We start from the raw sequence: 15,449 nt of genomic DNA, 5'->3' as shown, positions 1-15,449 counted from the left end.
AGGGCTTAGAACAGTGCTTTGCACATAGTAAGCGCTTAATACATGCCATTACTATCATTATTATTATTCAAATCCCGGCTCCGCCAATTGTCAGCTGTGTGACTTTGGGCAAGTCACTTCACTTCTCTGGGCCTTAGTTCCCTTATCTGGAAAATGGGGACGAAGACTGTGAGCCCCACGTGGGACAACGTGATCACCTTGTATCCCCCCAGCGCTTAGAACAGTGCTTTGCACATAGTAAGCACTTAACAAATACCATCATTATTATTAATAATAACAAATACCATTATTATTATTATTATTATTATTATTATTATCATCCCAGCCAATCAGAGGCAATTGCTGAGTCCTCCGCCACTTCAGGGGCTGTCCCGCCTCCCCCTCGGTGCCTTGGGAGGCCTCAACCCCCCACAAGAAATCTGGAGTTGTCTCTCTGTGATGTGCAGGTGTTCCAATGATGGGGTTTGGAGGGGTCCATAGGGTGGAAAACTCCAGCCACGTTGGCATATGGGGGAAGGGGCTGAATTAATAATAATAATAATAATAGTATTTGTTAAGTGCCTAACAAATTAACAATCATCATCATTACTACTAATAATAGTTATATTATTATTATTAAATTAACTATTATAATTGTGAAATTATTATTAAATTAAATATCATTCAATTATTAAATCAAATATTATTAAGTGCTTAACAAGCAAGTTAAGTCAAGCAAGTTCTGGGGCAGATATAAACTAATCAGATTGGACACAGTCCCCGTCCCACAAGGGGCTCACAGTCTTAATCTCACAGCAGACGAGTGGCAGAAGCGGCATTAGAACCCAGGTCCTTATGACTCCCGGGCCTGTGCTCTTATTTATTCATTCGACCATGTTTATTGAGCGCTTACTGTGTGCAGAGCACTGGACTAAGCGCTTGGGAAGTACAATCCTCCATCCTCTTTATCCCCGACTAAACCCTCCTTTCCTCTTCTCCCACCTTCCTGTGTCGCCCGGACTTGCTCCCTTCATTCATCCTCCCTCCCATCCCCACAAAAACACCTGAATATATCCGTTATTTATGTATATTCATGTCTGTCTCCCCCGCTAGGCTGTGAGCTCGTGGGCAGGGAACGTGTCTCCTGTTGTACTGTATTCCCCCAAGCACTTAGTACAGTGCTTTGCACGCAGTAAGCGCTCGATAAATACGACTGAGTGAATCTGCTGGGCCACGCTGCTTCTCTCCCCTGAAAGACCCAGGGGAGGGTCTCCTTTCACATCCGGGGTCCTCAGCAAGGAGCCCCGAGCTGGCGGCAGGGCTGGCCCGGCGGCCCGGTCACAGACGCAGCACGCGGGCCCGGCGCTGCTAGGGGACAGTGGTCCCGGCGGTTGAGACCCACCCCAGGACACAGTTCTGCGGGCACGATCCAGGCAGGCGGCCCGTCAGGGCCCTGCCCACTTCTCTCCTCTCACCACGCACAGGGAGAGCCGGCCCTTGGGCTCAGCCCCGCTGCGGACACGAAATCCCCTGCGTTACCACTCTCCTGGCCTCCGCCATCCGCCTCCCACCCCGACTCCTGGACTGTTACTACTCTGACTCAAGGGCCTTGACAACTGCATCTGTCACCCCGCTGACCTCCCAGCCTCCCATCTCTCCCCACTCCGGTCCGTTCTTCACCCTGCTGCACGGATCCTTTTGCGAAAAAAAGTCAATCCGCAGCTCAGGAACCCCCACTGGTTGCCCATCCACTTCTGTATCCAACAAAAACTCCTTACCATGGGCTTTAAGGCACTCAGTGAGCTTGCCGTGGGCTGATTTCCTACTATAATCCAGTCTGCACACTCCAGTCTTCTATTGCCATCCTACTCGCTGTATTTCAATCTCGTCTCATTGCCGACCCCTTGCCCACTTCCTCCCACTGGCCCGGAACTTGCTCCCGCTTCATCTCCAACGGACCGCCGCTCTTCCCACCTTCCAAACCTTATTAAAATCACATCTCCCCCAAGAGCCCTTCCCCACTGAAGCCTTCTTTTCCTTACTCCCTCTCCCTTCCGCATCACCTACGCAGTTGGATCTGTACCCTCGAAGCGCTTGACAGTCACTCCACACTCGGTCTCGCAGCACTTACATAAATATTCACAATTGATTTTCATGTCTGCCCACCCATATCCACAATTTATTTTGAGGTCCGCCCACCCTGAAGACTGTAACCTCCTTCGGGCGGGGAATGCGGCTATCGTTTCCGTTATACTACCCTCCCAAGCGCGTGGTACAGTGCTCTGCACACGGTAAGAGCTCGATAAACACCACTGAGTGACTGATCGACCGATGCGGTTATTCGAAGGGATCCTGTGGCAAAGTGAGCCGTAGAGGATGCTCTTTGCAACGGCCAGAAGAAGGGTCACTCCGGAGTTTGCCCAGCTCCCTCCTTCTTTCCACAGCAAACCCAACCCCTGTCCGGTCCTCCTCTGTCTGGCAGAGAGCTACTTTCAGGGGGCCGGAGGGGCGGGCGGGCGGAAATCGCCGGGCAGGGGGCCAGAAGAATGACGGGCCGCATCCAGTTTACTCTTAAAATAATAATAATAATAATAATGATGGCATTTATTAAGTGCTTACTATGTACAAAGCACTGTTCTAAGTGCTGGGGAGGATACAAGGTGATCAGGTTGTCCCATGTGGGGCTCACAGTCTTAATAGAGTCTTCTAGACTGTGAGCCCACTGTTGGGTAGGGACCGTCTCTATATGTTGCCAACTTGTACTTCCCAAGCGCTTAGTACAGTGCTCTGCACACAGTAAGCGCTCAATAAATATGATTGATTGATTGATTGCAGTGCTCTGAGGGAGTGAGAGCGGGCATGAGGAGCTTCGACTTCCTGCGTTGGGGATGGACCGGTCCACTGGGCTTGCATGTCCATGGCATGAGACAGAAACTACTGAGTTTGGGGCGTCCCCTGAACACCCATCCACCACCACCGGTCTCCCCGGGCCTCGTCTCGGATTTTCCCGGAAAAAGCCTACCAAGGCCCCGTCTGCACCCGCTCCCACATCTGCCCTGAGGCGGGGGCGGCTCTATATGCCCTGCGGCGGCCCTAGAAGGAGCGGGGAACTGTGGACCCACCCGGTGAACCGTGGCGACAGCGCGGGGCTCGGCTGGGCCTCCGGGTGCCCATTCCCGGTGGATTCTCCTTCCATTCATTCATTCAATCGGGTTTATTGAGCGCTTACGGCGTGCGGAGCACCGTACTAAGCGCTCGCTCAGCACCTCTGGCTTCCCAGCCCTGGAATCGGGGCAGCGCGGGCTGGGAGCGCTGGGCCTCCCGGGGATCCCGCTCGCCCGGCAGGCAGGCCCGCCCCCACGGACCACCGGACCGCCACGGTGGTCACGGAGAGGTGGAGGGGACCGGCCCCCCGATGAACCCCAAGGAAGCAGGTGGGCAGAGGGCGGAGGGGTGAGCACGGGCGAGGCAGGGGACCATACCGCACTCTTTCATGGGCTCGTCAGACCAGTCCCGGCAGTCTCCGTGCGTGTCGCAGACCCGGCTGCCGTCGATGCACTCGCCGCTCCTACACTGGAAGTCCGTGGGCCGGGCGCAGGCGGACTCTGTCGGCACGGACGAGAGGGAGAGGGAGAGAGAGAGAGCCCCGTCAGCCCTCCGGCCCAGCACGGAGGAGAAGGGCCGGCCGGCCAACGGGGTGGCCGTGACGAAACGGGACCGGGAAAACCCAGACGGAAGCGAGCCGAGCCATAAAAACAATGATAACAAAAAATTCCTTCAATCGTATTTATGGAGCGCTTACTGTGCGCAGAGCACTGCACTGAGCGCTTGGGAAGTACAAGTTGGCAACATCGAGAGCCGGTCCCTACCCCACAGCGGGCTCCCAGTCTAGAAGGGGGAGACGGACGACAAAACAAAACACGTGGACAGGTGTCAAGTCGTCGGAATAAACAGAAATAAAGCTGGATGCACATCATTAACAAAATAAATAGTAAATATGTACAAGGAAAATAGAGTAATAAATCTGTACAAAATAATATTTGTTAAGCGCTGTTCTTAGCGCTGGGACAGTTCATTCATTTATTCATTCAATCATATTTATTGAGCGCTTACTGTGTGCAGAGCACTGTACTAAGCGCTTGGGAAGTACAAGTTGGCAACATATAGAGACGGTCCCTACCCAACAGTGGGCGACAGTTATAAGCTAATCAGATTGGACCCAGTCCCGGTCCCACAAGGGGCTCCCAGTCTCAATCCCCATTTTAGAGATGAGGGAACTGAGGCCCGGAGAAGGGAAGTGACTTATCCGAGGTCACACGGCAGATAAGAAATTGCGAGTCCCAGGCCTACCTCTGCCATGCAGCAGGAGGGCTGGGCAGCCAAAGACCCTGACGCATCAGATCGTCCTGACCCCTGACCCCCGACCCCATCAGATCGTCCTGACCCCTGACCCCCGACCCCAAGGAAGGCAGCTAGCTCTGGGGCAGCCCGGTGGGGGACGTGTGGATGGGTGGTTAGGGTCGGGGAGCATCCCGGCGGGCTCTTCTCCACGCCCAGACAGGGGAGTGCGGAAGTCGTCCCCGGGTCGCGTCCCGAGCCGGCCCTCGACCCTCCCTGAAACCACCCCTTCGTCTCTACAGTTTCCTGGGGGGCTCGGGGACCCTACGGGATGGAGGGGCCCTCGAGGCGGGGAGCAGTGGGGAACGAAGCAGCGTGGCCAAGTGGGCAGATCACGGATCACAGATTACTGGCCGTGAGCCCGTTGCTGGGTAGGGACCGTCTCTCTATTGGGCCAACTTGTACGTCCCAAGCGCTTAGTGCAGTGCTCTGCACACAGCAAGCGCTCAATAAATACGACTGAACGAACGAATCACGGGCCTGGGAATCAGGACGACTTGGGTTCTCGTCCCGGCTTTGCCGCTTGTCTGCCTGGGCCGGTCACTTCACTTCTCCGGGCCACAGTCCCCTCGGATCTGTAAAATGAGCCCCGCGAGGGACACCCTGATCATCTTGTATCTGCCCCAGGGCTCAGAACAGGGCTTGGCACGTAGTTAGTGCTTAAGTACTCAAAGCAGCGGGGCTCAGTGGAAAGAGCACGGGCATGGGTTCAAATCCCGACTTCGCCACATATCTGCTGTTTGACCTTGGGCAAGTCACTTAACGTCTCTGAGCCTCAGTTACCTCATCTGTAAAATGGGGATTAATGCTGTGAGCCTCATGTGGGACAACCTGATCACCTTGGATCCACCCCCCCAGCGCTTAGGACAGTGCTTTGCACATAGTAAGCGCTTAACAAATGCCAGCATTATTACGGGAAGCAACGTGGTTCAGTGGAAAGAGCCCGGGCTTCAGAGTCGGAAGTCATGGGTTCAAATCCCGGCTCTGCCAACTGTCAGCTGTGTGACTTTGGGCAAGTCACTTCACTTCTCCGGGCCTCAGTTCCCTCATCTGGAAAATGGGGATGAAGACTGCGAGCCCCTCGTGGGACAACCTGATCACCTTGTTACCTCCCCAGTGCTTAGAACAGTGCTTTGCACCTAGTAAGCGCTTAATAAATGCCATCATTATTACCAAATACCATCATCATCATCACTATTATTACCACCACCGCCAAGCTAGCTCTCTTCCTCCCTTCAAGGCCCTACTGAGAGCTCACCTCCTCCAGGAGGCCTTCCCAGACTGAGCTCCCTCCTCCCCCTCTCCATCCCCCCTGCATTACCTCCTTCCCTTCCCCACAGCACCTGTATCTATGTATAGATGTTTGTACGGATTTATTACTCTATTTATTGATTTATTTTACTTGTACATATTTACTCTACTTATTTTATTCTGTTAATATGTTTGGTTTTGTTCTCTGTCTCCTCCTTCTAGACTGTGAGCCCACTGATGGGAAGGGACTGTCTCTATATGTTGCCGACTTGGAATTCCCAAGCGCTTAGTCCAGTGCTCTGCACACAGTAAGCGCTCAATAAATACAACTGAATGAATGAATGAATGAATTGGCAACACAGTCACCTCAGATCTGTAAAATGGGAGAGAAGACCATGAGCCCCAGGGGGCATGGACTCGGTCCAACCTGACTGTCTCGTAACAATAACGACGGCATTCGTTAAACTGTTCTGAGCTCTGGCGGGGGGGAGTTACAAGGTGAGCAGGTTGTCCCCCGGGGGGGCTCCCAGTTTTCATCCCCATTTTCCAGATGAGGGAACTGAGGCCCAGAGGAGTGACTTGCCCGGAGTCACACAGCTCGGAGCCGGGATTTGAACCCATGACCTCTGACTCCAAAGCCGGGGCTCTTCCCACTGAGCCACGCTGCTGGCACGTAGTAAGGGCTTAACAAATGCCACTAAAAACGAAATGGGCAGAGAAGGGCAGAAGACGACAGCGGGCGGGGGCCATCGGCTCCGGCCGCGGGGCAGTTGTCCCCGTACTTACCCTTCAGGCAGGCGGCCTCGTCGCTGGCGTCGGGGCAGTCGCGCTCCTGGTTGCAGCGTTTAGCCCTGGGCACGCAGCTCCCGTCCCCGCAGAGGAACTCATCCGGGCGGCAGGTCCGCAGGGCTGCGCGGGACAAGGAATTCCCGGATTCAGCGGGGGCCGCGGTGAGCGCTTACTATACGTCGCTGGGAGAGATGGAAGAGCTCACCGAGGGCCGGGAACGTGTCTGTTACCTTGTCGGGTTGGACTCCGGTACAGCGCTCTGCACGCAGTAAGAGCTCGATAAATACGACTGAATGAATGACTCCCACAGGTGCTTAGATTGGGTGCTTACTATATGCCGGGCACTGTGCTAAGCACTGGTGAAGACGGAATAGCTCACCGTGGGCAGGGAACGTATCTGTTACAATGTCGGGTTGGACTCCGGTACAGCGCTCCGCACGCAGTAAGCGCTCGATAAATACGACTGAATGAATGACTCCCACAAGTGCTTAGATTGAGCGCTTACTATATGCCGGGCACTGTGTTAAGCGCTGCTGTAGACGGAAGAGCTCATCGAGGGCAGGGAACGTATCTGTTACATTGTCGTGTTGGACTCCGGTACAGCGCTCTGCACGCAGTAAGCGTTCGATAAATACGACTGAATGAATGACTCCCACAGGTGCTTAGAACAGAGCCCTGCACACGGTAAGCGCTCAATAAATACAACTGATTGCTTGATTGATTGATCAGGGTGGGTACAGTCCCCGTCTAATGGGGTTCACGATCTACGTTGGAGGAAGTAGGATTGAATCCCCACTTTATAATAATAATAATAATAATGATGGCATTTATTAAGCGCTTACTACTACTACTAATAATAATAATGGCATGTGTTAAGTGCTTACTATGTGCAGAGCACTGTTCTAAGCGCTGGGGAGGATACAAGGTGGTCAGGTTGTCCCAAGTGGGGCTCACAGTCTTCATCCCCATTTTACAGATGAAGGAACTGAGGCACAGAGAAGTTAAGTGACTTTCATTCAATCGTATTTATTGCGTGCTTACTGTGTGCAGAGCACTGTACTAAGTGCTTGGGAACATATTCATGTTCGGCAACATATTCATTCATTCATTCATTCAATCGTATTTATTGAGCGCTTACTGTGTGCAGAGCACTGTACTCAGCGCTTGGGAAGTACAAGTCGGCAACATATTCATTCATTCATTCATTCTATCGTATTTATTGAGTGCTTACTGTGTGCACAGCACTGTACTAAGCGCTTGGGAAGTCCAAGTCGGCAACATATAGAGACGATCCCTACCCAACGGCGGGCTCACAGTCTAGAAGGGGGAGATGGGCAACCAAACAAAACATATTAACAAGATCAAATAAATAGAATATGTGTGACTTGCCCAAAGTCACCCAGCTGACAAGTGGCGGAGCCAGGATTTGAACCCATGACCTCTGATTCCCAAGCCCAGCCTTTTTCCACCAAGCCACACTCCTTCTCTGCCTCGTGTCCGCCGGCAGATTTCCCTGTCCGAGCTCACCGCCCTCACCCCTGCCCTTCCTTTTCACTCCCCCTCTCTCACACCCTCCCTCCGACGTACTCCACGCCCATAATAATAATAATAATAATAATAATAATGGTATTTGTTAAGCGCTTACTATGTGCAAAGCACTGTTCTAAGCGCTGGGGTAGATACGAGTTGATCAGGTTGTCCCACGTGGGGCTCACAGTCTTAGTCCCCATTTTCCAGATGAGATAACTGAGGCCCAGAGAAGTGAAGTGATTTGCCCAAAGTCACACAGCTGACAAGTGGCGGAGCTGGGATTTGAACCCATGACCTCTGACTCCAAAACTCGGGCTCTTTCCACTGAGCCACAGCTGCTTCTCTAAAAAAAGAGAGGCATTTTGTTTCTCCATAAAAGAAACAAAATGCAAGCCCTGCTGTATAATTCTCCGGAGGCCCCCTGCCCAATTTCTCTTAGGCCCACGCAGGTTTGGAAGCCGAGTGAGCTCCCAAATAATAATGATAATGGCATTTACTAAGCGCTTACCAGGCGAGAAGCACTGTTCTAAGCGCTGGTGATCGGGTTGCCCCACGGGGGGCTCGCGGTCTTAATCCCCATTTTACAGAGGTGGTCACCGAGGCCCAGAGAAGTGACGTGACTCGCCCAAAGTCACCCAGCTGACAATAGGCGGAGCCGGGATGTGAACCCATGACCTCTTGACTCCAAAGCCCGGGCTCCTTCCACTGAGCCCCGCTGTCCCAAAGCCCGGCGAGCCCAATTCTCTTCTAAGACGATCGAAGTTTTCCAGAGAAGGCTTTAAGGAGACTTCCCCCCGGCCACCCCCTTCGTCCGTCCGAACCTCAGAGGCCGGCGGCGGGGCCAAGGGTTCGGATCCATTGGCCAAAGCCGTAAAAACCTTCGTGATCTCAAGCGTGGTTTATGCCTGCTAGATGCCGCTTTTTATCATCATCATCAATCGTATTTATTGAGCGCTTACTATGTGCAGAGCACTGTACTAAGCGCTTGGGAAGTACAAATTGGCAACATATAGAGACAGTCCCTACCCAACAGTGGGCTCACAGTCCTGCAGAGAACAAAACCAAACATACTAACAAAATAAAATAAATAGAATAGATATGTACAAGTAAAATAAATAGAGTAATAAATATGTACAAACATATATACATATATACAGGTGGTGTGGGGAAGGGAAGGAGGTAAGGTGGGGGGGATGGAGAGGGGGGACGAGGGGGAGAGGAAGGAAGGGGCTCAGTCTGGGAAGGCCTCCTGGAGGAGGTGAGCTCTCAGTAGGGCCTTAGGAGTTTAGGAGTTCCCTGGCCTTGTCTCATCGCTATATGTTGCCAATTTGTACTTCCCAAGCGCTTAGTACAGTGCTCTGCACATAGTAAGCGCTCAATAAATACGACTGATGATGATGATGATGATCTGAAACCAGGTCGGCCGAAGGGGAACACCAGAGGAACACGGCTGTGAGAATTCCAGAGGCGTTCCCATTGGGTTGGAACTTCTCACTGGGACTCGCTTCCCCCTCCTACCTCACCTCCCTTCTCTCCTTCTCCGGCCCAGCTCGCACCCTCCGCTCCTCTGCGGCCGCTCACCTCCTCACTGGGCCTCGTTCTTGCCCGTCCCGCCGTCGACCCCTGGCCCGGAATGCCCTCCCTCCGCACATCCGCCAAGCTAGCTCTCTTCCTCCCTTCAAAGCCCTACTGAAAGCTCACCTCCTCCAGACTGAGCCCCCTTTTTCCTCTCCTCCTCCCCATCCCTTCAAGGCCCAGCTCTCCCTTCAAGGCCCTGCTGAGAGCTCACCTCCTCCAGGAGGCCTTCCCTGACTGAGCCCCTTCCTTGTCCCCCTCTCCATCCCCCCCACCTTACCTCCTTCCCTTCCCCACAGCACCTGTATATATGTATATATGTTTGTACATATTTATTACTCTATTTATTTTACTTGTACATATCTATTCTATTTATTTTATTTTGTTAGTATGTTTGGTTTTGTTCTCTGTCTCCCCCTTTTAGACTGTGAGCCCACTGTTGGGTAGGGACTGTCTCTATATGTTGCCAATTTGTACTTCCCAAGCACTTAGTACAGTGCTCTGCACATAGTAAGCGCTCAATAAATACGATTGATGATGATGATGATGATCCCTCCCGCCTTACCTCCTCTCCCCGCCCCACAGCACTTGTATATATATTTGTACAGATTTATTATTCTATTTTACTTGTACATATCTACTATTCTATTCTAGACTGTGAGCCCGCTGTTGGGTAGGGACCGCCTCTCTATGTTGCCAACTTGTACTTCCCAAGAGCTCAGTACAGTGCTCTGCACACAGTAAGCGCTCAATAAATACGACTGAATGAATGAATGAACTGGCAAGATATCCCAGCCCATGCCGCGGATCTTGTTCCAAATGGGGATTGAGACTGGGAGCCCCTTGTGGGACAGGGACTGTGTCCAGTCTGATTAGCTTATAACTGTCGCCCGCTGTTGGGTAGGGACCGTCTCTATATGTTGCCAACTTGTACTTACCAAGCGCTTAGTACAGTGCTCTGCACACAGTAAGCGCTCAATAAATACGACTGAATGAATGAATGAATTCAGCTTCAATTCTATTTGTTCTGACGACTTTGCCCCCCCGTCTCCATGTTTTGTTCGGTTGTCCGTCTCCCCCTCCTAGACCGTGACCCCGTTGTTGGGTAGGGACCGTCTCTATATGTTGCCAACTTGTACTTCCCAAGAGCTTAGTACAGTGCTCTGCACACAGTAAGTGCTCAATAAATACGACTGAATGAATGAATGAATGAATGAATATAGCTCCAATTCTATTTGTTCTGACGACTTTGCCCCCGTCTCCGTGTTTTGTTCGGTTGTCCGTCTCCCCCTCCTAGACCGTGACCCCGTTGTTGGATAGGGACCGTCTCTGTATGTTGCCAACTTGTACTTCCCAAGCGCTCAGTACAGTGCTCTGCACACAGTAAGCGCTCAATAAATACGATTGAATGAATGAATGAATGAATTTAGCTTCAATTCTATTTGTTCTGACGACTTTGACCCCCGTCTCCGTGTTTTGTTCGGTCGTCCATCTCCCCCTTCTAGACCGTGACCCCGTTGTTGGGTAGGGACCGTCTCTATATGTTGCCAACTTGCACTTTCCAAGCGCTCAGTACAGTGCTCTGCACACAGTAAGCGCTCAATAAATACGACTGAATGAATGAATGAATGAATTTAGCTTCAATTCTATTTGTTCTGACGACTTTGACCCCCGTCTCCGTGTTTTGTTCGGTCGTCCATCTCCCCCTTCTAGACCGTGACCCCGTTGTTGGGTAGGGACCTTCTCTATATGTTGCCAACTTGCACTTCCCAAGCGCTCCGTACAGTGCTCTGCACACAGTAAGCACTCAATAAATATGATTGAATGAATGAATGAATTTAGCTTCAATTCTATTTATTCTGACGACTTTGCCCCCCGTCTCCGTGTTTTGTTCGGTTGTCCGTCTCCCCCTTCTAGACCGTGACCCCGCCGTTGGGTAGGGACCGTCTCTACGTCGCCGACTTGGACTTCCCAAGCGCTTAGCCCAGTGCTCTGCACGCAGTAAGCGCGCAATAAATACGACTGAATGAACGAACGAATGATGATTCTTTAGATGGCGAGCCTCCCGTGGGGCAGGGACTTTTATTCCCACGGGGTCTTCTTTCCCGGCACTCAGTACAGCACTAAGCGCTTGATGAATCATGTCACTGCTATGATTCTCCCCCTGGCGTGGGGTCCAAAGGGGTGTCGGGCAGCGAGGGGGGCCCGCGGGCCCTCCCCGTCCCCTGGGCAACCGCCACACAACGGCCCGCGGGCACGAGAGCGAGCATGGGCTGGCTAGTGGGCATCAAGGGGGCAGGGCTGGCCGGAGCTCCGCTATCAGTTCAGCGCATCTTTTAGACTGTGAGCCCACTGTTGGGTAGGGACTGTCTCTATGTTGCCAACTTGTACTTCCCAAGCGCTTAGTACAGTGCTCTGCCCACAGTAAGCGCTCAATAAATACGATTGAATGATTGATCTCCCTCGCAGGGTCTGAGGGCTGACCGGATCGGGTCGGGGAACCAGGGAGCGAGCCGGGGGTGGTGTCGATCGGATGCGTGGTGGTTTCCAATAGGGAGTCAGGATATGCTCCTCCTCTTCCTCTCCTCTTTTTCCGCAGGGACTGCTGGGAGAATCCCCAGCTGGGAGACTCCGAGCCGACAGCATCAAGCACAATTCCTCCTCCGGAGATGGGGGGACGCCGTCAGGCAAGATATTCCAGCCCACGGGCTCCGAGACGATATGGAGGGGGGACGCGGAGATTCCCAGCTCATCCTCGCCCGTCCAGCCAGCCTGCGCCCCAGATAATAACCCTGCTGAGGTTGTTGCCAACTTGTAGTTCCCAAGTGCTCAGTCTAGCGCTCTGCACACAGTAAGCGCTCAATAAATACGATTGATTGATTGATTGATTGCTGGTTGTGGTGTTTTTTAAGTGCTTACTATGTACGAAGTGAGCCCGCTCACTCACAGTGAGCTAGACTGTGAGCCCACTGATGGGTAGGGACCGTCTCTATATGTTGCCAACTTGCACTTCCCAAGCGCCCAGTCCAGTGCTCTGCACACAGTAAGCGCTCAATAAATACGACTGACTGAATGCAAAGTCACTTCACTTCTCCGGGCCTCAGTCACCTCATCCGTAAAATGGGGATTAAGACTGTGAACCCCCCGTGGGACCACCCGATCGCCTTGTAACCTCCCCAGCGCTTAGAACAGTGCTCTGCACATAGTAAGCGCTTAATAAATGCCATCATTATTATTACTATTATTATTGTATCTGCCACGGTGCTTAGGACGGTGCCTGGCACATAGTAAGCGCTCAACAAATACCGCTGTTATTATTGTTACTACAAGATAATTAGGTCATGGGGCTCCCAGTGTGAGGGGGACAACGAGTACCGAAACCCCAATTTTAGTGATTTTTTAAGTGACTTTCCCACAGTCACACAGCACATGGGCAACTGAAACAGAATTAGGACCCAGTTCCTCTGAGGCCCAGGCCCAGGCTGTTCCCACTTGGCCTCTAGACTGTAAGCCCACCGTGGGCAGGGCGCGTTTCGGCTGATTCTGCGTTCAGTACAGTGCTCTGCACATAGTAAGCGCTCGATAAATATGACCGATGGATTATAGGCCGCGCCGTTCCTGCACAAGTCTCTGTAGACAGCTGCAGAGCTGGGGGACGGGCTCCCCCCACCCTGGCCGTCCTTCCCCCGGAGGGGATTCATTCATTCAATCGTATTTATTGAGCGCTTACTGTGTGCAGAACACTGTACTAAGCGCTTGGGAAGTCCAAGTCGGCAACATCCAGAGACGGTCCCTACCCGCCAACGGGCTCGCAGTCTAGAAGGGGGAGACGGCCGACAAAACGAAACACGTGGACTGGTGTCAAGTCGTCAGAACAAATAGAATAAAAGCTAAATGCACCTCATTCCCAAGCGCTTAGTACAGTGCTCTGCACACAGTAAGCGCTCAATAAATACGATTGAATGCATGAATGGATAGTAAATATATACGAGTCAAATGAATAGAGCGATAAATTGGTACAGATATATATACAGGTGCTGTGGCGAGGGGAAGGAGGGTGAGAAGCCGCGTGGCTTAGAGGAAAAGGGCCCGGGCTTTGGAGTGAGAGGTCATGGGTTCAAATCCCAGCTCCGCCGACTGTCAGCTGTGTGACTGTGGGCACGTCCCTTCACTTCTCTGCGCCTCAGTTCCCTCATCTGTAAAATGGGGATGAAGACCGTGAGCCCCCTGTGGGCTAACCCAGAGCTTAGAACAGTGCTTTGCACATAGTAAGCGCTTAATAAATGCCATTATTGTTATTATTATAACCCGATCACCTTGTCACCTCCCCAGTGCTTAGAACAGTGCTTTGCACGTAGTAAGTGCTTAATAAATGCCATTATTATTATTACTATAACCCGATCACCTTGTCACCTCCCCAGCGCTTAGATCAGTGCTTTGCACATAGTAAGCGCTTAATAAATGCCATTATTATTATTATTATTATAATCCGATCACCTTGTCACCTCCCCAGCGCTTAGAACAGTGCTTTGCACATAGTAAGCGCTTAATAAATGCCATTATTATTATTATTATTATAACCCGATCACCTTGTCACCTCCCCAGCGCTTAGAACAGTGCTCTGCACATAGTAAGCGCTTAATAAATGTCATTATTATTATTATTATTATTATTATTTTATACTAACCCGATCACCTTGTCACCTCCCAGGCGCTTAGAACAGTGCTTTGCACATAGTAAGTACTTAATAAATGCCACTATTATTTTATTATAATCCGATCACCTTGTCACCTGCCCAGCGCTTAGAACAGTGCTTTGCACATAGTAAGCGCTTAATAAATGCCATTATTATTATTATTATTATAATCCGATCACCTTGTCACCTCCCCAGCACTTAGGACAGTGCTTTGCACATAATAAGCGCTTAATAAATGCCATTATTATTATTATTATTATTATAATCCGATCACCTTGTCACCTCCCCAGCACTTAGAACAGTGCTCTGCACATTGTAAGCACTTAATAAATGCCATTATTATTATTATTATTATAATCCGATCACCATGTCACCTCCCCAGCGCTAAGAACAGTGCTCTGCACATAGTAAGCACTTAATAAATGCCATTATTATTATTATTATAATCCGATCACCTTGTCACCTCCCCAGCGCTTAGAACAGTGCTTTGCACGTAGTAAGCGCTTAATAAATGCCATCACTATTATTATTATTATAACCCGGTCACCTTGTCACCTCCCCAGCGCTTAGGACAGTGCTTTGCACATAGTAAGCGCTTAATAAATGCCATTATTATTATTATTATTATTATAATCCGATCACCTTGTCACCTCCCCAGCACTTAGAACAGTGCTCTGCACATAGTAAGCACTTAATAAATGCCATTATTATTATTATTATTATAATCCGATCACCTTGTCACCTCCCCAGCGCTTAGAACAGTGCTTTGCACATAGTAAGCACTTAATAAATGCCATTATTATTATTATTATTATAATCCGATCACCATGTCACCTCCCCAGTGCTAAGAACAGTGCTCTGCACATAGTAAGCGCTTAATAAATGCCATCATTATTATTATTATTATAATCCGATCACCTTGTCACCTCCCCAGCGCTTAGGACAGTGCTTTGCACATAGTAAGCGCTTAATAAATGCCATTATTATTATTATTATTATTATAATCCGATCACCTTGTCACCTCCCCAGCGCTAAGAACAGTGCTCTGCACATAGTAAGCATTTAATAAATGCCATTATTATTATTATTATTATAACCCGATCACCTTGTCACCTCCCAGGCGCTTAGAACAGTGCTTTGCACATAGTAAGTACTTAATAAATGCCATTATTATTATTATTATTACAATCCGATCACCTTGTCACCTCCCCAGCGCTTAGAACAGTGCTTT

The 15,449-nt window shown here is 50.7% G+C and overlaps 1 protein-coding gene across 1 annotated transcript in view; it reads right to left on the bottom strand.

Annotated features, from left to right (window-relative positions):
• LRP8 (LDL receptor related protein 8) overlaps positions 1–15,449 on the bottom strand; it is a 151,344-nt gene that overhangs the window by 43,429 nt on the left and 92,466 nt on the right. Inside the window, exons 6-7 of the mRNA XM_038766282.1 lie at positions 6,415–6,537; positions 3,462–3,584 (exon numbers count right to left, since the gene is read on the bottom strand). Coding sequence (XP_038622210.1) covers positions 3,462–3,584; positions 6,415–6,537 — 246 coding nt within the window. The remainder of the gene's footprint in view (positions 1–3,461; positions 3,585–6,414; positions 6,538–15,449) is intronic.

The sequence above is a fragment of the Tachyglossus aculeatus genome, chromosome 24 (assembly GCF_015852505.1).
Source record: "Tachyglossus aculeatus isolate mTacAcu1 chromosome 24, mTacAcu1.pri, whole genome shotgun sequence".
NCBI classification, from domain to species: Eukaryota; Metazoa; Chordata; class Mammalia; order Monotremata; family Tachyglossidae; genus Tachyglossus; species Tachyglossus aculeatus.
The sequence above is the reverse complement of the archived record's forward strand: the minus strand, read 5'-3'. Positions and strand labels throughout refer to the sequence as shown.